General features: G+C 43.0%; 3 protein-coding genes across 3 annotated transcripts; 1 reads left to right on the forward strand and 2 right to left on the reverse strand.

The window, feature by feature from the left end:
- Positions 1 to 191: 191 nt before the first annotated feature.
- Positions 192 to 10,574, forward strand: LOC306783511 (collagen alpha-2(VI) chain-like; the record flags this gene model as incomplete). The annotated part of the gene is made up of 28 exons (XM_079277202.1): positions 192 to 308; positions 1,847 to 2,011; positions 2,639 to 3,249; positions 3,362 to 3,382; positions 3,542 to 3,607; positions 3,698 to 3,751; positions 3,849 to 3,893; positions 3,999 to 4,025; positions 4,117 to 4,143; positions 4,264 to 4,308; positions 4,407 to 4,460; positions 4,723 to 4,785; positions 5,640 to 5,702; positions 5,799 to 5,852; positions 5,947 to 5,982; positions 6,062 to 6,124; positions 6,583 to 6,645; positions 6,952 to 7,014; positions 7,121 to 7,183; positions 7,273 to 7,323; positions 7,401 to 7,499; positions 7,983 to 8,045; positions 8,189 to 8,224; positions 8,325 to 8,370; positions 8,451 to 8,603; positions 9,316 to 9,768; positions 9,850 to 9,888; positions 9,973 to 10,574. Exons 2-28 carry the CDS (start codon positions 1,852 to 1,854, stop codon positions 10,572 to 10,574), a joined length of 3,120 nt encoding a protein of 1,039 aa, XP_079133328.1. The 5' UTR covers positions 192 to 308; positions 1,847 to 1,851.
- A 404-nt stretch (positions 10,575 to 10,978) lies between these two features.
- On the reverse strand, positions 10,979 to 17,799 carry LOC306783512 (X-ray repair cross-complementing protein 5-like). The gene is made up of 21 exons (XM_079277203.1): positions 17,725 to 17,799; positions 17,325 to 17,438; positions 17,055 to 17,238; positions 16,241 to 16,289; positions 15,991 to 16,113; positions 15,632 to 15,811; positions 15,377 to 15,491; positions 14,453 to 14,591; positions 14,257 to 14,369; positions 14,094 to 14,156; positions 13,874 to 14,011; positions 13,585 to 13,675; positions 13,249 to 13,376; positions 12,858 to 13,054; positions 12,571 to 12,661; positions 12,364 to 12,433; positions 12,131 to 12,240; positions 11,745 to 11,841; positions 11,470 to 11,537; positions 11,287 to 11,361; positions 10,979 to 11,119 (listed from the first exon to the last, which is right to left on the reverse strand). Exons 1-21 carry the CDS (start codon positions 17,737 to 17,739, stop codon positions 11,105 to 11,107), a joined length of 2,175 nt encoding a protein of 724 aa, XP_079133329.1. The 5' UTR covers positions 17,740 to 17,799; the 3' UTR covers positions 10,979 to 11,104.
- Positions 17,800 to 18,929: 1,130 nt separating this feature from the next.
- tmem169b (transmembrane protein 169b) lies at positions 18,930 to 22,145 on the reverse strand. Its single transcript, XM_079276726.1, has 2 exons — positions 21,384 to 22,145; positions 18,930 to 21,108 (listed from the first exon to the last, which is right to left on the reverse strand). The coding sequence occupies exons 1-2, from the start codon at positions 21,655 to 21,657 to the stop codon at positions 20,474 to 20,476; spliced, it is 909 nt and encodes a 302-aa protein (XP_079132852.1). The 5' UTR covers positions 21,658 to 22,145; the 3' UTR covers positions 18,930 to 20,473.
- Between the last annotated feature and the right edge of the window lie 554 nt (positions 22,146 to 22,699).

Genomic DNA, 22,699 nt, shown 5'->3' on the forward strand with positions numbered 1-22,699 from the left:
ACATTTTGGACACCGTGCTGTCTCTCTTGTCTCCAGCAGCTATGTCAAACACAGGCCGACTATCTAAACATCATCTCTCCAATGAAATTCCGTTCCGCGTGCACGCGCGCACCAAGCGCGCTCTTGCGTCAATTGAGATTAAAACTGGGCGTCTCCCGGACCAAGAGCTGACCCTGGACCAGTCGTCTGATATGGGAGCTCAGATTGAGAAGATTATCTGTAGTTTACATTCTTTGGAAACTGGTTCAATTTCCCGACAGTTTATTGTCGCATCGCTCATTAAGAACTTTGTCCGCACTGTCGCCGCGGTGAGTACACTTTAATTCAACTTTTCTAAAGGCTTAGTGAGGTGTAAAGCACGGACCAGATACGCAACTCAAAATATAAAGCAATTAGTCTTTGGTTGATATGTACCGCACGTCACAGCTGAGGGTGTTTTTGGAAGAAAATAATTTACAGAGAGATAAATTAAGGATAGTGGTCACTGATGTCGGAGATACGTTGTTATAAGTGAAAGTCCTGATTCCAAAAAGTAAAGTGTAAGTATTCGCAGCAGCATGTACTCAACTCATCATAAGTAAAAGTAGCACAGTAGTAGAAGCAGAGTTTTATGTTATTCTGCATTATAGCATTGGACCACAATTACTGATGCATTAATATATAAGCAGCAGTGGTGGAAAGTAACATTTACTCAAGTACTGTAAATCCAATTGTAAGGGTTGTTGCACTCTTCTTGACTATTTTCATTTTACGATCGTTTTTACTTCTACTCCACTACATTTCAGAGGGACATATTGTATCTTATACTTCATTACATTTAACAAAGAAATGATGATCGTGCCAGATTAGGATAACACTCTATTGATCCCCGGGAGGAAGTTCACAGCCCACCCAGCAGATTCATTAAAATGACCCCCACGTTTACCAGCTTCAACATTAAAGTGATCCTCACATTAATGCATCAATAATTATAATCCAGTGATATGATATACATAATTCTGAAATGGGCCATTCTGCATTGTGAGTACTTTTACTTTTGGTACTTGAAGTGTGTTGATGTCAATGATTTTGTACTTTTACTGAATTAAAGGTTTAATGCATGACTTTTGTAACAGAGTATTTGTACACTGTGGTGTTGCTATTACATTTTAATGCTGCTGCTGTTCCAGTGGAGCTAATTTGATCCACTTTATATCGTGTTGGGTAGTTTAATCAACACTAAGCCTTGAAAAAATGTAATGGGCAAAAAAGTAGAATACAATATTCCCCGCTGGGTTGTAGTAGAGTAGAAGTATAAAGCAGCATTAAAAGGAAAAACTCAAGATAAGTACAAGTACCTCAAAATAGCACTTAAGTAAATGTACTTACATTCCAGCACCGTACAACAGCACAGCTGTCTGGCTTTGAGTTCCCTCAATAAAATCGTATCCGTCTGTTGTCATCGTTATGTTTTTCAAACAGTACAACTCCTTTTTAGACGTGGGCCCTCCTTAAACAAAATCTTATCTGGATCCTCTGATGTCTTTTATCATGTTCTATCATTCATGACATGACATAGTTTGTGAACCCCCGGCGTGGATGACTGTTTCATCAAACAGGTGGTTAAATGCAACTAAAAAGATTTCCATTCCAGCCACAAATTTAAATATTGCCCTTCTTTTCAACAGTGCGTGGTTATTCACAGACATTGTTTAAAACAACGATAAACATTCCTAAGCTCTGTGTAGATGCCGTCTGTGAAGACTCACTTGTTTGACAGCTATTTCCTGCATTTAAAGGGCGCGTTGGAGTGAAAAGTAAGCCTTCAACAACTGTCCTCTCCTCTCTGTCTTCTTTTTTTTTGCAGGAAAAATGGCGATGATTTCAGGGTTCATGTTTCTGTGCATGCTCCAAGCTGCAATCCCTCAAGGTCTGACCCCTCGTGGACCGAGGCCGATACCTGGGCGAGGCGACGGTCCACATACGACTCCACCTCCGCTCCAGCCAACACCCAGACCTCAAGGTTGTAAGAGTGAGTTCCATTCATTTCTTTAGAGCTTAGCTGAATATGAATTTATTTTAAAGAATTTAGGCCTTTTTATATATTCAATGGTGGAAGAGGTATTCAGATTCTTGACTTCAGTAAAAGTAGAAACGGTGGAATTAGACATTTCGGGTCCGTCATGCGATGCCATGTGGCCCAAAAATACTTTTCCCCATAGTCTTACTTTTGGAAAGAGATTTCTGTAATTCAGCGGATTATTTCATTTTAGGTAAATCAACTTCCCGGTACGAACACTTGAACAGCCCTTATTTAGAGTTATTTTCCTTCCTTTGTTCATCTGAATTCTTTACTCGGTAGTGGAACTTGTATTTGCTTCATGTGCTACTGAGCAACTTTCATAGGAATGAACGGGGCCCCGCCTCCGACGCTTTGTCTAGTTCTCTTTATCCATGTGTAAAAAAATACAATATTTCCCTCTGTAATGTAGGGGGGTAGACAAATATAGAAAATACGCAAGTAAAGTAAGATTACCTCAAAACTGTACTTTAATACGGCACCTGAGTAAATGTACTTTGTTGCTTTTTACCACTGCATGTGTTACATTTGTAACGACAGTAAAGATGTTAACACTTTGGTCAATGTTCTCTCCTCCAGCTGGGATAATTGACTGTCCCGTCAAAGTGTTTTTTACCCTCGACACCTCAGAGAGCATCGCCTTACAGGAGTCCCCACCTGGGAGCCTGGTGACAAAAGTTATGGAGTTCACCAAGATCTTTGCCCAGAGGCTGGTTGATGAGGAGTACATGGGCCAGATCCAGATCTCCTGGTCCATAGGAGGCCTGAACTTCTCTGAGTCGCAGCACGTCTTCAGTCCGTTCACAACCAAGGAGAACTTCATCAGGAACCTCAACGGGATCATATATCAAGGCAAAGGCACCCACACCGACTGCGCCCTCAAAGAAATGACTCACCAGATGACCCACCACTACTCAGGGACGAAGGCCGTCCTCTTCTCTGTGGTCATCACTGACGGGCATGTGACAGCGGAGCGATGTGGAGGGATACGGGAAATGGCAGAGAAGGCCGTGCTTAAAAAGATACAAATTTTCTCAGTGGCAGCGTCCAGGAGCATCGATGAATTAGGAATGAGGGATGTAGCCGGCGCTCTCCCTCAAGTGTACCGTGATGACTACTTAGTTGTGGACATCGTTGATGGGAAACCAGAAATAAAGACTGAATCCATCGATCGTATCATAAAAATTATGGTGATCTGAAATCGTCCTCCTTTCTTACCTTGAATGCTAATATTCTAATTCAGATTTAACTTACAGTATCATTACGAGGCACTTTTCACTTAGAGTTGTTTTTTCTTTGCAGAAACATCAAGCCTTTGTACAGGTAAGGAGGAATTAACTATTATTATATGTATGTTATTTGATCAGACATTAAAAAGGGGATACAGTTCTGCTCATATAAATTGTGCCAAATATCTTGTTTTCTATGTTTTCATGTGTTACTACAATTAATATGGTTTTGTTGTCGTGTTTGATCATGTAGTGTTATGAAGAAAAATGCCTGGAGAGTCCTGGGAACCCTGGACCAAAAGGGCCTCGAGGTCCAAAAGTGAGTAGCAAAAAACAAAATGAAAAATGTAAATTATGTATATTTCTGCTTGTACCAATTTAGTTTTTTGGTCTTTCTTCTTATTTCTAGGGTACAAAAGGAGATAGAGGTAATACGGGGCCAAGCGGAGGAAAGGGTAAAGAGGTAGGTCGAAGATAGCAACATTATTACCCTTTGAAATTCTGTTAAAAAAAACATGATTGTATAATTGTTATGCTGAATATGATTTATTATATTACAGGGTGATCCTGGCATTGAAGGTCCAATCGGACAACCCGGTCCGAAGGTTTGCTGAGGCCCACTGATTGATGGTCTTGTGTGCCACACATTCACAGTTAACTAATTTGTCATCCTTTATCTCGGTAACGTGTGCTTCTGTGCTCTGATATAGGGAGGGACTGGTTCGGAAGGTGACAAGGTGAGAGAAATCTTTATACCGCCGCGTTTCACTTCATCCGTCAAATGAAATGAAAGTCTGTTAATCTGATGGCTGTTCTCTATCTCGTCAGGGTGAACTCGGAGCAGGTGGCGCAAAGGTAAATAAGAGTTTTAATGTTTACTTGCACACATTTTATATTTTATATCCTACGACATCCGACACCGTCGATGTTTGTTTCGTGACACTTTTTTGTCTTCACTGACGTCCGAATACTCAGGGTGTGGCAGGAGTAACTGGCAGGAATGGAACCGACGGTCAAAAGGTGAGTCTTCATACAACAAAGTAAAATGTACAATACACAGTGACTCTGAATCTGTTCAGCACACCGATGTGATATCATTGTCTCTGGGAACTCTTCAGGGTAAAATCGGCCGAATTGGAGCTCCTGGTTGCAAAGGTGATCCAGGTAACGAGGTAAGTCTAGTACTTGTATGAAATGTTTCTTTACATGATGCTCTCAAGGTGCTCGTGTTGAAATGTTAAATGTTTTGACCGAGGTGAGAAAATGTATCTCTGGTAAGATCGTTAGTGGATCCAGTGCTATTCTAACCATCTTATTTAATCATATTTATGAGATGAAATGATTCATGTGGCTTCATTTCTACATCAGCCATAGAGCTATAATAAGGATTAGTTTACTGGTTTACTGCATCTTTCTGTTTTATGTCTCTACAAGGGACCAGATGGTTACAATGGAGATGTTGGTGACACTGGGACACCGGGTGACAACGGAGGAAAGGTCTGTGTTCCATCAAAACTAGGATCTTTCTCTAAAAACAAGCCTAAGAGACAACAGCCATGCTAGCTGCTCTGTGAGGCTGTACTTAGGCACAGCTGTGCTTTTTGCCAATGCTTAACATGCTCACAATGACACGCAGGCAGAATGTTTATTTACCATCTTTGTTTAGCGTGTATGCTAATATTTGCTGACACCAAACAAAAAGTACAGCTGAGGCTGATGGGGATGTCATTTTACAGGCATTTAGTCATAAAGTATTCAACAAAATGAAATCTTTGATGGCACTAGAGGAAAAATGAAAGGCTTCCCGACGGTATTACTGAGGGAGACATGAATGTCTGAACCAAATAGAAATCCATTTTTGAGACATTTCACTCAAAAACATAAATGTTAACTAACTGGTGGCGCTAGAGGAAAAGTTAGAGGATCACCAAAGTCAGTAGGATTCATCCTCTAGGAATCATGAATGTCTGCACACGATTGTACAGCAAATGCTTCAGTAGTTGCTGAGATATTTCAGTTTGGAGCAAAGTGAAAGACAGATCAACAGACACCGCCACTGTGGCTAACAATAGTCCCCTTCCTAAAACTTTTATATCGATATTACTTTCCATTAGCCATGCTCGAGCTCAAGGGATGTCACTTTGTTGATGGTATTTTGGTCATTTGGTTCAGAGTGAAAGATTTTTGAATATATTGTTATTGGATCTCAGAGGATCCGACTTCAGAAGGTCAGAATTTTCACAACAGAATAGATCTAAACCAAGAAAAGTGAAATGTTTCATCATTTGATGTGCTCCGTAGACGTTCAGACGTCTCAAATGTGCAGGAGATAATGTGATTTGTTTGTTTAGGGAGACTCAGGCCTTCCTGGAAAGTCGGGTCCCCCCGGCTTTCAGGGTGACCAAGGACCAAAGGTAAACTTTAAATTAAACGCAACGGAAAACATTGTTCGAAAATGAAGATTTTGCTGACTTTGCTGAAAAACAAAATCAAAAATCTCCGTTCATTAGGGTGAAGAAGGAAATCCTGGAAATCAAGGGCCACCGGGAACAAAGGGTCGTCTGGTACGGAACAACATTTATTTTCATTATAATTACTTCTGCTATGTATTACTGTGAGTAAGTTACAAAGCTGACTCAATTCTATTTGCTCTTGTAGGGAATTCCTGGCGGACCTGGACAAAGAGGCGAAGGGGTATCTCAAACACTTCTATTTAAAACAAATAAAAATTGCCATAGTTTGTTATAAATTATCATTAAATGAATATTAACAGGGAAGGAGAGGAGACCCAGGAGCAAAGGGAGGACAAGGTTCTGATGGGCTAAAAGGAGCGAATGTAAGTCCAGCAAACTTTTTAAAGAACAACCTGGCAAAGCTGCAGACAATATAGTTCTACAGAAATATGACTCAACTTCGTGTAATGTGCTTTAAAAAAAACATGCTGAGAATAACACGACGTGAAAGAGAGCTATTGCTGAGGATCTGAGAGCCAAATAACAACTTATTGTGAAACGCTAACAAATAGTGGACTCGGTTGACCTCACAAGAGAATTTACCACGAGAGAGATGAGTCCCACGAGTTTCAAATCCCTCTGCAGGGATTTAATCTTCCAGAGAAAGATCAGAATCACTTCCTTGCCGAGCCTGACTCGGCTCTGTGTTGCTATTGGCCATTTCTTAATCAGATTCTCTGGATAATTACGCCCAAATTGTTGCATTACTGTTGTGTTTTGTATACATCGGTTGATGATTAATGGTGTGATGCAAATCTTGACACACTCATTTATTTTCTAGGGAGAACTAGGGCCACAGGGAGGCAGAGGCCGGCCCGGAGAAAACGGACTCAATGGCGCAAAGGTGAGGGGATCATGTTGTGGGTGGATTTTGGCAGAGGGATGACTCAGCAGCTTCCTAAGAATTCAGCAAGTCGTCTTTAGATTCGCCTTCATGTACTGGGTCTGCTGCCAAGATAGCCTGAGTTGAGCTTGTTATCATAAGAACACATCTTCCAGGGACGTTGTACTGCAAAAGAAAGCTATTTCTTTTGAGTTGTCCAGTACTGTGCATTGCCGAATTCCAATCAGCCAGAATAAGTCAGTGTACGTGGGCTGGAGTGAAGGCCATGTCTAGTAATCTTGTTTTCCCTCATATTTTCCCGTCCAGGGAGATCAAGGACTGCCGGGACCGAGGGGTCAGCCAGGAGAAACAGGGGGCCTCGGAGGAAATGTGTGTCGTTAATAACACCATAATAACTGTATATTCTTAACTAAATATTTGTGTGAAATACACAGTTGATAATGAAACTTTTATTGAGTTTCTTCTGTGGTTGCAGGGCACCATGGGAAATCCTGGGGATCCTGGACGAAGGGGAGACTCTGGGCCACCTGGACCAAAAGTGGGTAAAAAGTTTCTGTCCATCACTTTCATCACGTAAAATGCTCGAACATTTAGTGATTGTTGTGATTTTGTTGTTTTCATTTAAAGGGTGACAATGGAAGACCAGGATTCAACTATCCCGGACGGAGAGGATCCACCGTACGGTTTCCTTTCTACCTCACAAAATTCCTGCATATGTTGCATACTCTGGTCCAAAGTAACTGTGCTCGTTCCAGGGAGACAGAGGTGATCCAGGTAGAAGAGGAACCCGGGGGGGCAGAGGTGAATGTGGTGCCAAAGGAGAAGCTGGAAATAACGGACAACCAGGAGAGGCTGTAAGTTAAATAAGAAAATGGCTGAAGTGCAATTTGGGTGTCAACCTGTGTTTTGACCAGATATCGTAGATTAACGAAACACCAATTGGTGTTCATGATGTGCAGAGAATACCTAAAAAATGAATGCTGTGTATGCTGCTCAGTAATAATATCTATCCATGCAGATATCTTTGATTTATCCAAGCTTTTAGGTATCTGTCACAATCAATAAAAGTGGATGAAGTTTGGTGAACACAGCATTGAATTTGAATGCTCAATGGCAACATGTATTTCCAAAAACAATGTCCTGAAACAGACCTCACTGTAAACCATCATCAGCACTTAACATCCATGTTGTTTAATAATCAATGTTCTGCTTGCCTTCTGCGGAACACATTGGGGTTCAACAGATGCAGACATCAATGAAAATGTTACTTCCACAGAAATGCAACTTTATGCAGAAACACTTCCACTGAAAAATGTTTTCTGTTGTTTTCTGTTCAGGGGACAGAGGGTCAGCCGGGTGAGCCAGGAGGGCGAGGAACAAGAGGAAATCCTGGATCTGACGTAAGCAACAGCTCAACCACTCAGATAATGACTTGGCTCTGCGTGCAAATTTGAGATCCAATTGCATTGCCCTCTCTTTGTGTGTGTGTGTGTGTGTGTGTGTGTGTGTGTGTGTGTGTGTGTGTGTGTGTGTCTGTGTGCAGGGGGACCCAGGACCAGTGGGCGATCCTGGGCTCAATGTGAGTCAACTTCATAAAGCAGTATAGTTTTGAAAAATACTACATAGTAATTCTATTTCCTTGGTTGTATTACTTCTAACATGCACACCCGTGACTGCAGGACTGCGATGTCATGACTTACATCAGGGAGACGTGTGGTTGTTGTGGTAAATATCACCGGTCAAACACAGCTTCATTGTTTATTGTCTTTCAGCATACTGATCCAGTTCTTGTTCTTTTGTCTCAGACTGTGAGAAGCACTGTGGAGCTCTGGACATTGTATTTGTAATTGATAGCTCAGAGAGTGTTGGGCTGACAAACTTCACCCTGGAAAAGAACTTTGTTGTCAACACCATCAACCGGTTGGGATCTATGGCCAGCGACCCTGCGTCATCAACCGGTACGGTCAAAACGCAGCCCAGACATCCCTGCAAATCCTTTTGCAGACACAGTTTCAAGTGACAAGAAGCAGAGGTTGCCATAAGAGATGAACTGTTTCCAAAAAGTGAATCACTCAATCCACCACTGAATATACAGTTAGAGCCAAAATATCGAGACAGGCCCTCACAACACTGTTTAAGCCAAAACATCAGCAATGTTTTTGATTTACACACTTGTGAATAAGGTTGGCAATATTTTGTATTTCTTACTTTCAACAAATCCAATGTAAAGACCAAAACCAACAAATAATTTATGATACGGAGAAGTATTTCCTGTACAACCCAATCATGCTTTAGCTTATTCATCTGTGCGGTCGAACTCCAAGTAATAAACACGACGAAAAAACACATGATCCATGGACACCTACTGCCATTTAAAAAGACTCACCGCAGCACCATGTTTGTACGAATACGTGACTGAACGTAGTCACAGACAAACGCACAATTTACACTTGTTTGAATTACTAAATCATTTATAATCATTTATAAAATTTATTTAAAAAAATTGTGACCCATTTTTTTTTTTTTAGATTAAAGCTTTCGATTAAAGTATGGAGAGACAGACACAATGGAATTTTTGGTTTTGGTATTTTTGTGGGATTTGTTTACAGTAATGACTTATAGAGTAAGGCCAGCCTCATCTGCCCCCCTTGACATGTCTACCTCTTCCAGGCACAAGAGTCGGAGTTGTTCAGTTCAGTCACAACGGGACCTTTGAGGCCATTCGTCTCAATGACCCAAACGTCAACTCCATGTCTGCCTTTAAAATGGCGGTGAAGAAGCTACAGTGGATAGCCGGGGGCACCTTCACACCCTCAGCTCTCAAGTTCGCCTACGATCACCTCATCAGGGACGGCAGGAGAGCCCAAGCCAAAGTGTCCGTGGTGGTGATCACAGACGGCCGCTATGACCCACGTGATGATGAGGATTTGCTCCAGTACCTTTGCAACAACGATGTGGTGGTGAACGCCATCGGGGTCGGTGATATGTTTGAAAAGGAACAAGATGACGAGATCCTGGTGTCGATCGCGTGCAACAAGAAGGAGCGCGTCACTGGGATGAAGCGTTACGTAGACTTGGTGGCTGAGAAGATGATACAGGAGATGGAGACGGCTCTCTGTCCTGGTGAGCCTGGACCAGTAGTACATCAACACTGGGACTTCTGACCAGTTCTCTAACTCTTGTCCGTTTGATTTCCCCTTCCAGACCCTGTGATTGTGTGCCCTGATCTCCCCTGTAAACGTGGTAGGTGTTGTTCACGCCCGGGTGACTTGTTCAATGGCACATTGGCGTGCAGCTCAGTGATTGATTCGGTTCCTTTCATTACAGAGCCTGCTGTAGCTTTGTGTGTCCAGCGGCCGGTGGATTTGGTATTTCTGCTCGACGGCTCGGAGCGTCTTGGGTTGGAGAATTTCCGGCACGTCCGTGCATTTGTGCAGAAGGTGGCAGACAGGCTGACACTGGCCAACAACAAGACTGATCGTATGCGAGCCCGCTTGGCATTGATAGAATTTGGCAAGGCAACAGAGAACCACGTGGCCTTTGCTCTCACACACAACCCTGCCGCCATCGCCGACGGCATTGCACGCTTGCCTTATCTCGACTCTTCTTCGAGCGTGGGGTCTGCCATCCTTTACACCATCGACACCATCTTAGGTAAAGGAAATGCTCGCCGGACGAGACGCAACGCGGAGGTTTCATTCGTTTTCATCACAGACGGCATCACTGAGAGCAACGACCTGGACGAGGCTGTGAGTGCCATGCGCGGGGCACAGGTCGTTTCCACGGTGATAGCCACAAGAAGTGACGTTGACCAAAAAGTCCTCATGAAGCTGGCCATGGATGACAAGGACGCCATCTTCAAAGGAAAAGACTTGTCTGATCTGTCCCTGTCCAGTTTATTTGACCGTTTCATCCAGTGGGTGTGTTAAAGGAAGACCACATGGATGTGGACGTCATACTGGGTCACACTGCTGTTAATCCAGCATTGTAAACATGAGATACCGGTCTACTATGATTCTACTTTGCACTGTACAATTTGCAAATGACACCAAGGCATTGTGTGTGGGGAAAACTGTATTCATCTACAAATCAAAGTACAAGTCGAGCATTAAGCTTTAAGATAATAAACCTGCAGTTTCTTGGACAAGGCAGTGATGTCTTGTGTAAACAAAGGATTTGTCATGCACATGAATCTTAAAATGTAAAGCACTCACTCGTCCAACATTACTGAAAATCCCCATGGAATTAAAACAGGATTATTTCAAATTGTTTTGACATTTAAGACAAAACACATCTGAAGCAGTCAACACACAGTACTAGAGAAAAGTATTTCAGTGTCAGTTAGGAGTGTCATGGATCCCAAAGTGGGAGGCAGAACAATGGACGGCTGAATAAGTTTTGGTCCGGTGGAGCTGAATGATTTCGTTCTTCTCGTTTCTCGCTGCAGATGCTCCCACTGTTACATCAGGTCCAGCTGCATGGGAAGAGAGAAAAAAACAAGATGTGAGACTGGAGCGTTTGTATGAAAGGTCTCAATAGGCCGTCCTAAAAATACAGGAAAAGGTCTCAACACGAGGTTTGGCAACTGCAGTTAAATATTTAAAAGCTGAAAAAGGTCAGAATGAAGGAAATCACACTTGCCAAGTCATCAACATCTCCAGTGTCTGCAGCAGACGGTGCAGCCGCCTCCTCTTTCTTCTCCTCAGTAACCAGAAACTGAGGACAGAATATGCTTCAGTCAGTAGAAGTACATTCTTCATTCCAAATAGGTAAAACATTCCCCGTTTCTTTAACAGCTCACAGTGGTTTAAATAGGGGAGTCACCTGATTAGCATCGCTTTTGGATACAGTGCTTCCTTCAACCTCGTCCTTGCTGATAAGTGTTATGGTATCTGTCAATCAAACAGCAAGAAATAAGTCGATAAACGCCTTTAAGCAGACTCGTGATTCAGGCCGCAGCGCATTTTAAAGCATCTATCAGCTCCCACATTATTTACTTATTTTTTTGGCACCCAGGGAAATGATGTGGAAATTCTCCTCTCAAGGGAGAAATGATTTGGATGAAATCCTGCAGCCGCGGGTAAAGAGGCTTATCGTACCTTGAACAAGCAGGTCCCAGAAGACCTCCAGCCCTCTGTTTGGGATGCTTCTCTTCAGGGACTGGAGGTAACCGTTGTACAGATTGGCATCCCCCAGCTGAATATACGAAAAATATGAAACAAATTAAACAAACAAACAAATCAAAAATCCGTTTTACGAGTCTCCTAAAAGCTAACTCCTACACACAGACAACATAAGCACACAAGCACTGGCCTCGGTTCAAGCCGCGGGGAATTAAACAGACTCGCAATCTTCTCAAACTGACTCATAATCTCCGGAGCAAAACCAAAACTATGCGTTCTGATAATGTCACAGACGTCTGGAACAGAAACCATCTCCTCGTAATTGCATTTGCACGAACGACAGATAGCGAATGTTTATTTACCTTAACCGACTGCTCTCTGAAAGCCTGGATACAGGTGATGCTCTTCATGTAGTACTGTGTGTCCTTGTTGCCAAGCAACTGCTCTATCCTGCGAGTCAGCTGCTGACAGACTGTGGGAAGGACACGGGTGTCACAGCAAGCAAACAAAGAGAGAAACTCAATTTACAAGGGCTGAACATGAGTCACCGTGTTTTATAATATAAACAGAGACACAAGAAAAAGCTGGACCTCACCCTCTCCGAACAGAAGACTCTTCTTCTTGATGAGAGTCCGGAAGTCTTTGGCTGGATCCACGCTTCCCACCTGGTTGAGAGTTTTACATTTGTGAGGACGGAGGTGAAATGGAAAAGTATGCCTGTTAAAACAAGTGGTGAAGTACTTTTTTTGTGGTTCTCTCTCGCTCTAGGATTGTTATGCAACCCGTCTCCCCTGATTCTCACCGAAGTAACAGAGCCTTCGGCAATGTCAGCAAAGCTGTAGTCCTCCTCCTCTTCGTCTCCTTTTGCCTTCTTGGCATCTGGCTCCTCAGAGCTGTAAATGGCAAAGAGGTCACAGGCGATACTAAACAGTAAAGACTCCATTCTGACATGTATTAAACACTACTGTCAGATAATAAACATTCCAAATTCTTTTACACAATCTCCCAAATGAATATTTTGGACACGACGTGACTAACAGTCCTGTGTGTAACGTTCAGGGACCAACCGCCACACTAAACCAAACTCACTCCTTGCCAAAGATCTGTGCACTCGTCTTTGGCTTCTTTTTCTTCTCCACTTCCGTGAGAGGAAACTTCTTCTTCAGCTCCTCGAGTGGACCCTGGCAACGTTCAGTGACGACATCGGGGCGTTCAAGAGCAGCCTTCAGCCACGGCTCCATGGGGGGAAGAGGGGTGTCGGGGCTCACTGCCCGATGATGCAGACACTGAGGCAAAGGTCGGGTGAGACAGACCGAGGACTGAGGACTGAATATGAACAGCCGCTAGCTGGTGAAGCTCGAGTCAAGACAGATTATTTAAAAGTTGATTTTTTTCTGACATTAAAAAAATGACACTCCTGTCGCCTCAACTCAGAATAAGTAACAGAAGTACTGTATCTCTCACATACAAACTGCAGTACCTGGAAGTGCCTCTGGAAGGAAGGGTTGGGAATGTCGTGGACCTTGAACATGTCCTTTTTCTCTCCATTATCATCCTCTTCTAACATCATGGAGTCAATGAGGGAGTCCACAGCCGACAGCTGCGTGTCTAGAGGAATCACATAACGCACAAAAGTCCAGTCCTCCATCTCTTCTCTTTGAAGGATTTACACACACAGCATTGGTGACATTAGTTCAGAACTTTCGCCGAAAGGGGCGTCATGTTCACACCTGCGGGTCGAAATATTGTAGCTGCTGCTGTGATGATCGGAAAGCTCCAATCTGCAGTCAGTTAAACATGAATGTGTGTTTTGTACCTGACGCAGTGAACTTTTTGTTGTTTTCAAGAGAAGGAAACGTAAACTGCCTGAGGTCTTCCATGAAGGGCAGCTGGACGTAGATCAGACACTATTGAGGGTGAGAGACAGATCATTAACTCTGTGCTACTTGACACAGACACAGTAAAAGGTTGTGTCGGATTTAGGGGGATCTATATTTATTCAGTCTTGGAAAGGGAGGTGTGCGATTAGGGGTAGATGCTGCTAAATCCGACACACTGGCCCTTTAAATATACCAAAAACAGCATGTTTAGTTGTCTGATCTCACCTCATAGTTCCTCTTGACGCAGGGGAAGGCTGCTCCTACTTGAGGGTTGCAGCGCCGGTCATAGGCGTAACGTACAATGGCCACCATGTTGAGTTCATCTAACGCCCGGATGAGAGCGGACAGCGCAACTCCTGCATGCTGCTCAGACGGAACAGTAGAGACAGAAACAGGTCAGCATCAACGTGGAGTCACCAGCAACCGCGGGTCTCTCCACCCTCACCTCATCATCCTTGGCAGGAAACACCTTGATTGTTTGAGTCCCCATGAACTGATGGCGACGTACCTGCAGGTATAAAGAAACAGTAGGTGAATAAAGTAACCAGCGCAGTCTGGAAAGGTTTAGGTTTGTTTTACATCACTCTAGCATAGAATATATAGAATACCGAGTTCTGTTTGGCGAAGCCAAGAACAGCAAAGCACTTCCCATCGTGCTTGTATTTCATCTGTTCTTGATCTACTTTGGAGAAGGGAACGATATCACTTCCATAACGAAAACCTGTGGACACAAAATATTATATTAGAGTGTTATTAAGTGACAATTAGAACATTGAGTAATCTAATCTCATACAATTTGCTCACCTTGGATGGTATCATCCTTTTGCACCTCTGTCTCATTGTCATCATCCAGACAATAGACAGTCTCTCTCTTCACGTCGTCCATCTTGTTGGTTTGAGCATCAACTGTGGTCCATGTTTTCTTAAGTTTCTCCTCTGTCACCTGGAAGCAGAGAAGAAAGTCTCACTCCCACTGTGTGTGTGTGTGTGTGTGTGTGTGTGTGTGTGTGTGTGTGTGTTGCAATCTGAGTTTCTCTGTGCTTTGTTTATGTAGCCAGTCTGGATGCATGCGAGTCCCTGTGTGTGTGTGTGTGTGTGTTACCCACTGGCTAGCTAATCACGACCGCTCTGCGCTCATGAAGCGCTGATAACGTCATCCCGACCCACGGCGCCGCTGCGGAAGCGTAGGCGCCGTTGGTTTAACATGAGGCTCGTTCGACTGTAAAGTGGGTGTTGGTGACAAAGCCTTCAAAGAAGTCACATAAATATTTACAGACTGTTAGATCCAATCTGTAGGCAACTTGTAGTTTCCAGACTACATTCGTAATTCTTTGTAAACTGAACGAAATGTGTGTGTGGTATTGAATTCAATTTATGTCCACCTTGAAAAGCACTTTGTAATTAATACTTGTTTTGATAAGTTTTATATAAATAATCTGTATTATTGTTACTATCAACCACACAATATGTTTGTGGAGCTATTAAAACCCTCATTACACAACAATAGACTTAATATAGCCTACAGAAAATTAGGATTTTCTAAAAAGACGTGTTGTTGAAACTGAGAGCCAATCAGCTGTTTGACCAAGCGACAGCCAGGCGTTTCCCATCATGCACTGGGTCTTGCAGTCGGTGGAGAGCAACTGCGGCGCCGGGCTCTACAAACGTAATGTATATTTGTATTAAGCATGTCGTGTATTCATCCAGCGTACTTCACAGTAAACTTACTGCTTTGTATCCAACGATACGGATGGGCAGACAGCTGCCGATGGTCAGCTGACAGGGCCAGGCCATCGGCCTCTTCTCGACACGCTTAAACATGCACAGCTGCTCAATCGCATTCCTACAGCGCGTGTGAAGCACAGGGGAAAGCAAAAATCATCCAATAACAGTATTCATTACTTTTAGGCGTAAAAAGCACCATGTGATTCAGACAGAAACACACACGTAAAGAAGAAAGAAGTTAAGGCATAAGAAATAAACCTGAAGGAGTAAATTTGATCCAGGCTGTCCTCCTCATCGAGGCTCCGACTGATGTGTTTCACCATGTCGAGGCCGCTCTGCTGCTCCCCGGACAGACCTTTGCCTGCGCCCGGGTGACCACCGCTTCCTCCGTCCGGATCTCCTCCACCCTCTTCATCCTCCTCCGCAAGGAAAGGCAAGCTGACATTGGTTTTGGTGGAAGGAAGCACACATAGGAATGAGTACACTCAATGTGCTTTACAAGAGACCCATTTAACATTGTAGGTTTGATTATTCTATGACTTTACTGGGAAAATATGTGGAGCTTCTGTATCATGTGTGCTTTAAAATGACACATAGTGAACGTGTTTGAAGCTTACAAAAACTGCAGAGTGATGTCAGCTTGTTCCAGGTTTTCAATGATGACGTCCAGCTGCTCTGAGCTGGTCTGAGTGTTGAGGTCAGTCAGGAGGGAAATGCTGAGACGATCACACCTCTTCCCCCTGAAAAGAAACCCCAAACACAATGTCAAAGACAATACAATAATTAACATTTAAGTGCATGGACATCTTTCTTTCTTTCTTTCTGTTAATCGTGAGAATCATGTGTGCGATACAGGCAGCTCCTTACTGTGTTTCTGTCTTAAGGAGATCCATGCACACAACAAGAGCATCCAGCCCTGTTGAACGGGAGTTAAGGAGGAAACACATTCTCACACATCATCGAGGATAACGGGGCTGTTCACAAACAGGATGCATGAATAAAGTCAAAGTGTTTCGTCTCTGTGCGAGTCACAACTCGCATAGAATTGCCTGCGTTATTGTAATATTTTGCGAATATTTGATTTTAAACATTTGTTGGTTACAGCTTCACAAACAAAAAGAGTAGCTCTGATTGGTGAGACTTTGGCTGAAACATGAGCATCTTTGTTTGAGATCTGCGTGTTTGCTTACTTTTTAATCAATGTTGTTACTTTCTAGTATATCTGATATCACTATAAATTAGTTTATGCTTTTGGATATCAGTCAGAGTAAACAGCACAATACACTACACTTAGCCTGACGGTATGAACCCTGTAAGCTTTGATGAATAGAAATGTATGCAGAGAAAGAGGTTTACTGAGGAGCTACCTGTCTTATTACAAATTAGTGTGACAGGAAAGCCCTTCATGTTGCACAGCCTCTATCACAGTACATGTGAATTCATATCAAAATATAAATATAATGTATATTGTTATATAATACAGTTTTTGGGAAAACAATTAAGAAATTGTTAATGGTTCAAATAACATACCAGGGGTGTCTGTTTTGGCTTATCCAGGAAATTAAACACGTCAAAACAAGTAACTTAAAACCTTTAGTACTATTAGATGTAGCCTTTATACGTCTATACCCGCAATGTTAACTGGACAACTGTATTTTTAAGGAAGTAAGCAAAGGGATACAATCAGCCTGCTGACTCTCTGGATGGATCTGATTCTCTATTTCCTCTAGAAGCTCGAAGTCGGGCATCATGAGGTGACGATGCACAGTGATGTTCTGGTACTGGCCGTCTTTCGCCAGTGAGTTCTTGGTGGAGTCTGTGCCAAACAGAACTAAAGCCAGTTCATCCTTGGTCTCTGCAAAAACCTGTCAAAAAGGCATTTTGTCTTCAGTGTGTGTCAAAGATTACAGAGATCCTAAAAGATAGATTTCAATGTGTGGTCGAAGTTTACCTGGCGCTGCACAAACTTCTGGATAACTTTTTTGGCAAGTTCAAAAGGAGGCTCTTCACCCGGAGCAGAGTTGGACATGGAGAACCCAACGTCCATACACAACACCAATGCTGACTACAAAAAAAAAATAACAATCCATTTTTTCATTTTTCAAAATGTATTATTTAAGGCACCTAATTGTTCTCATACTGTTAAAAACAATACAGATGTATCATGTTCCGTATACATTCAATGGGGGGCGTGTCTTAACATGTCTCAACATGTCGCCAACGTTTAATGTCTGAAGATATATTTGTTTCCAACATTTGTAAACTGCCCATTCAACACAGCAAACATAAGCTCACATACTGGACAAAAGAGTCGTTAAGTTCGTTAAGAAACGTGAAAGAAAGTAACTTACTTTGGCACCTGCCATCTTCTTTTTTTCCCTCTTCCTAAGTCTGCGCGTTACTGTATTATGGCTCCGACGAGAAACTGTGAACGGTAGAAACAAGAATGTCGTTCCGGTTTCCAGAAGGTAATTGTTCCGCATTAATTTTACAGAGCACCACACGGTCTCTTAATGTTGGGTGCTTATCATAAATGTGTGTATACCTGTTTAACGAAAAATACCAGCCCTGCATCAGTCTGTGATAGTGTCAGTTGCGGTGTTCTTGAGCTCGAGACGAGTCAATGCAATGTGACGTAATGATGAGATGTAGGTCAAACGCCCTCCAGCGCTTCATATGGCGCTGTGCACAATTTAAGGGTGCGCTTTAGTCTGTGCTTTTATCTAAATCAAGTCGACTGGTGGCCAATTTCATGGCTGTAGCCAGGAATCCAGAAATATGTAGGTAAAATGCCATGATAAATAAATACATAATAAATAAATAAATACAAGTTATAAAAATACAAACAAACATAAATAATACTAAAATACTCAGTCTGCTCACTCTCAATCAAATGTAGAATATTTAATAACTAGATTGTTCATAATTGTATTTTCTAAAAGTTGTATTTCTCTTCATATAGTTCTAAATACAACCTTCTCCACACTTAATTCTCCACAAAAGAAAAAATACAAAAAAAAAAAAAATGTCCAGAGAGAAATATAGAGGACACACTTGCTGTCCTCAATCATATAGTTGCCATGGCCCTGGCACATTTTTTAGGTTTTGACCCATCGTCTGTGTTCAGTGTTTTAACCTTAAATTGTTTCAAAATTAGACTATAAAACAGGCCAATACAAGTTTATAAATACGTATCGACCCTGGCAGTGCTATAGCCTACTGTTTTGCGGCATATGGATTTTCTTCAGTAAGCATCCCAGTGCAACACCAGGGGGCCAATAATCAGATCTCCCAAACCCTAGAAAGCCATCTGCATCTATTTGCACCATGCTGGGATGTATGCTTTTCTAAGACATAATGAACCACACCAGAAAACATTAACCTGCTGGTTTTGTTTTCCACAATTTAGATTTTAAAATGTTCACACAGTTGTAATGTAATGACATAACACTTTATTTCATTTGTGTATTTCTTTACTTTGCATCCTGTTTCACAACATGTAATGTGGAACACAGACTCAATCCACAACCACTGACCCACCCAGTCAGGTCTGATCAAAAACATCAGAATGATCAAATATTTAATCGGATCTACTTAAACCAGCTATGCATTTCAACCAGTGCATGAGAGCTGTTTGCAACACATTTACTTCAAAAACCAGAGTATAAAACACCTAGCTAGAACAAAGTTCAGGAAGTGTACTAGACTTAAATATTTAAAAAATAACTTAAATCAACATTTAAAATATGACTGTGTGGAAATGTAACAGGAACTTACAGGTGGAAAATTAGAGTGAACTTCATTTTGCTCACGTGTGAAACAAGATTGTGAGAAAAACACAAGTACATACAGATCACAAACATCTGTGTTGATGGAGCCTTAGAAGACAATGAAAAATGTTACTTCACCAAAGAAATGTTTCCCTTGTCCTGAATATGGCTTCGAATCATGGCTGGATTAGCCTGCCACGGGCCCCTATTAACCCCTCTCTTCATGAACTCTGTCACCTACATATACAGATCAAGTACAGAACACACGGCAGCAACACATGGCCGCTTGATTGTAACAAGCTTAGATGCACAGACACCAACAAGTACTCATATGCTGGTGTACTTCATGATGAAACACAATTCATTTCAGGAATATGCAACATAAGCACAATATCATCCAGAATAATACAGTTATTAAAGGATAAGGCTGGTAATATTCTATATTTTTCTTAATTTCAACAAAACCCATGAAAAATCAACACTGGATTAATGCTTCCAACATGTAATTACCGTGGAGCCCAAAGCCTGATGTAGTTTATTTCTCTGAGCCATACACTTCCATTGTTCTCCGAAAAATATTTAAAACACATCAAAGAGGCACGTTGTTGATACTGTTTATGGGAAAAATATAAAGTAACGCCATCCTTATCCTTAAAACGATATGCTGACACAGAACCGCTTCACAAGACATTACCCATTTTAAGGTGCTTATATTGTTTCAGTCAATATTGTGCTCAAAGGTGTATATTCACAATCAGATCCCTTGGGGCAGTTGCCAACTTTTCCCAGTTGGTAATCCAGCCTAACGTCAACTACAACATCACAGAGTGAGTATGATGGCTTCGCATACGAGACAGCGTCGCCTTTGAAATGCATCTTCATTTTGATGCCAGTGCACAACTCAGTGATCACACTTAATTACAGATATTTACAGATGAAGTGAAACTTAGTTTGACTTCCAGGCCTCAAACACCGTGTGCATCTGTGTCCACCGCCAGTTTATCTAAACTTCACTACAGGAAGCACCAAGGCCTACGTGTATCAAAAGGTCATGAGCAGGATTCAGTGATTGGAGGATAACTCTTCTACCAAGAGTTACATTACCACTCCCATGCTAAAGGGGATCGTTTATATCTGGATCCAGTAATGTTTAAATAAATTACAGTTCAGCATTTCAGGATAATTTAGGCAGTGTTTGGTAGGTTTTCATTTACAGAAAAGTAAACAGCTTTCAAGTGATTTCCTGTGACTGACTCAAACGTTCTAGCATGTTTGTCATATCACTCGGACTTAGGTCTACACCAACATGTGCCTTGGACCTCAGCGCCAATCACACTGAGGACGTCTGGGCGAGTTCACTGGGGGCCTTGCTCTGCAGAGTGCCACAAACGGTGTCGGAGTCAAGCAGCTCCACTATGCTATAGGGGGAACAGTCCTCCAGTCCCAGCTTCCCACAGGCCCAGCCGCAGAAGCCTTTCTCCAGGTCTCTCACATCTTGCCACCACTCGCTGAAGGCCCAGGACACCTGCACCACGGCGGAGTACAGAGCCAGAGACAGTGCCATGGGCATGATGAGCATGGGGTAGAAGATGATGAGGAACGGGCATATTGTAATCTTGTGCCAGAACGTCCGCTCCTCATTGTACACCAGGAAGACATTGTACCAGGTCAGAGTGCCGTAGTAGAAGGAAGTGATGAAGGCGAGGAGGAAAATCACGGGGGCACAGGAGAGGCTCCACAGGACGACATGGGGTCCCTGGCACACGCCGAAGCTGCAGGTGCGTCTAGCGCCGTCCCCCGCCTCGCACTCTGCATCAAGACGTTCCTTCGACTTGGCCAGATCCCTGATTTCCCTCTCCGTCAGAGTGAGGTGAATGTCGACTAACTGGCCCTTCTTCTTCCCTCGGGTGATGGTGCCTGTCAGGGTCACGTAGCGGCTGTCTGGAGGAAGACTCCATCCTCCTCCTGTTGAGAGATAACACAACAACAAAAGATAATACAAAGACAATTATATGTGACAAATGAAAAAAGCAAGGCAGGCGAACAAGAAATGTGGCATCTTATCATTTACATGGCCTCATATTGATGAAGAGACCTCAAAGCTTGCTATATTTTTTGCTAATATGCAGTCAGTTTGCAGGGTGTGAATTGCACAGCATGTGTCGAACGCATGACTGAACTTTCCTTCAGTAATAAAAAGATGCATGTGGCTTCTTAACAGAATCTATCGCCCCTCTCACCTTCGCCTGTAGGTGTGCAGAGGAATTTAGCTCCCTCCTCTGAGCTCCTCTCTGCTCCCTCCTCACCGCCTTGGTCCTCTCCAGGCGCCCTCTCCATCTCAGAGCGGTAAACAATAATGGACTCTGGACGCGGGTCTTTCTTCTTCCTCCTCTTCCTCCTTATGGAGGGACCCGCTTCTCCGTCGTCCACATGGTTCCCTGATATGTCCGATCTGAAGGAGACGATCTGGGGGCTGCCCTCTCCCTCTGTGTGAGACTCCTCTACCTGTGTCATGCTCTCACCTGATCCAGAAAACACTTTGACTCTTATAGGCAACTTTTTGATTTGTTATATGGAGACTAGTGGTGAAGTCCTGAGCAGCACAGCCTATCTCCACCCATTATGTGTAAGTGTTCAATCTAAGGAAGATTTCCAGCTGACAGCAAAGTGATGAAAGCACACACAAACACAAACAGAGAGAGATATGATACAGCAGCTTTGCTTTTCTACAGGCACAATAATGCACTCCTTACAGGGATCCTGGCCTAGATTCTGCACAGTCGCTTTCTGTGTGATGATGACTGATAAAAAAAATCGACTAAATATCACATTATCGTTGATCTGCTGGCATTATGCATCTGAACAGACAGAGACGACATCGCGTCTAGATAGATGACAAACAAAGCGTGATAGATTCGTTCAAGAAGGGGGGTTGTCTCTGTCTTTTGCACGACAGCGCACCGATCATCTCAGTGGATATGCAGCGAGCTCGTCCTACATCATCGCACCGCCTTTACAGACACAAAAACTACACATTTCATAGACGCAATATCGTGATTTTCCAAAAGAATGCATCATTTGATAGCAGGGGGTGCAATCGACAATGCATCCCATTCTTCACACAGCTGATCCCCTCCCATTTAAATCCCACCCATGTCCGCTCTTTTGTCTGCAGACGCCAGCCGGCGAACAACGTCCACTCTAAACAGCGTAGGAATTGAGATTCAATCTTACCTTCAATAGGTTGGACGAGCAACGGGCAGTTAAACTATACCATGTGCGGATAAATAACTAGATGGAGACAATGCAGGAGCCCACACATCACAGCGCTGTGTGTTTTGCCGATACAGATGCGCTACGCAAAAATATTGCCAGAATAGAACTAGCCCCGCCCCTCTGACCTCTGTCCCACCAATCATGAACCATCCGTGATCGTCACTGCCGTCATGTGAAGTAATGAGGGGGGGGGGGGGGGGGGGGGGGGGGGGGGGGGGGGGGGGGGGGAGAGAGCACATCTGTCCTCGAGAATAGTGTGGGAAACACCAATATAAAGGCC

This window comes from Melanostigma gelatinosum, assembly GCF_949748355.1.
Source record: "Melanostigma gelatinosum genome assembly, chromosome: 10".
NCBI lineage: Eukaryota > Metazoa > Chordata > Actinopteri > Perciformes > Zoarcidae > Melanostigma > Melanostigma gelatinosum.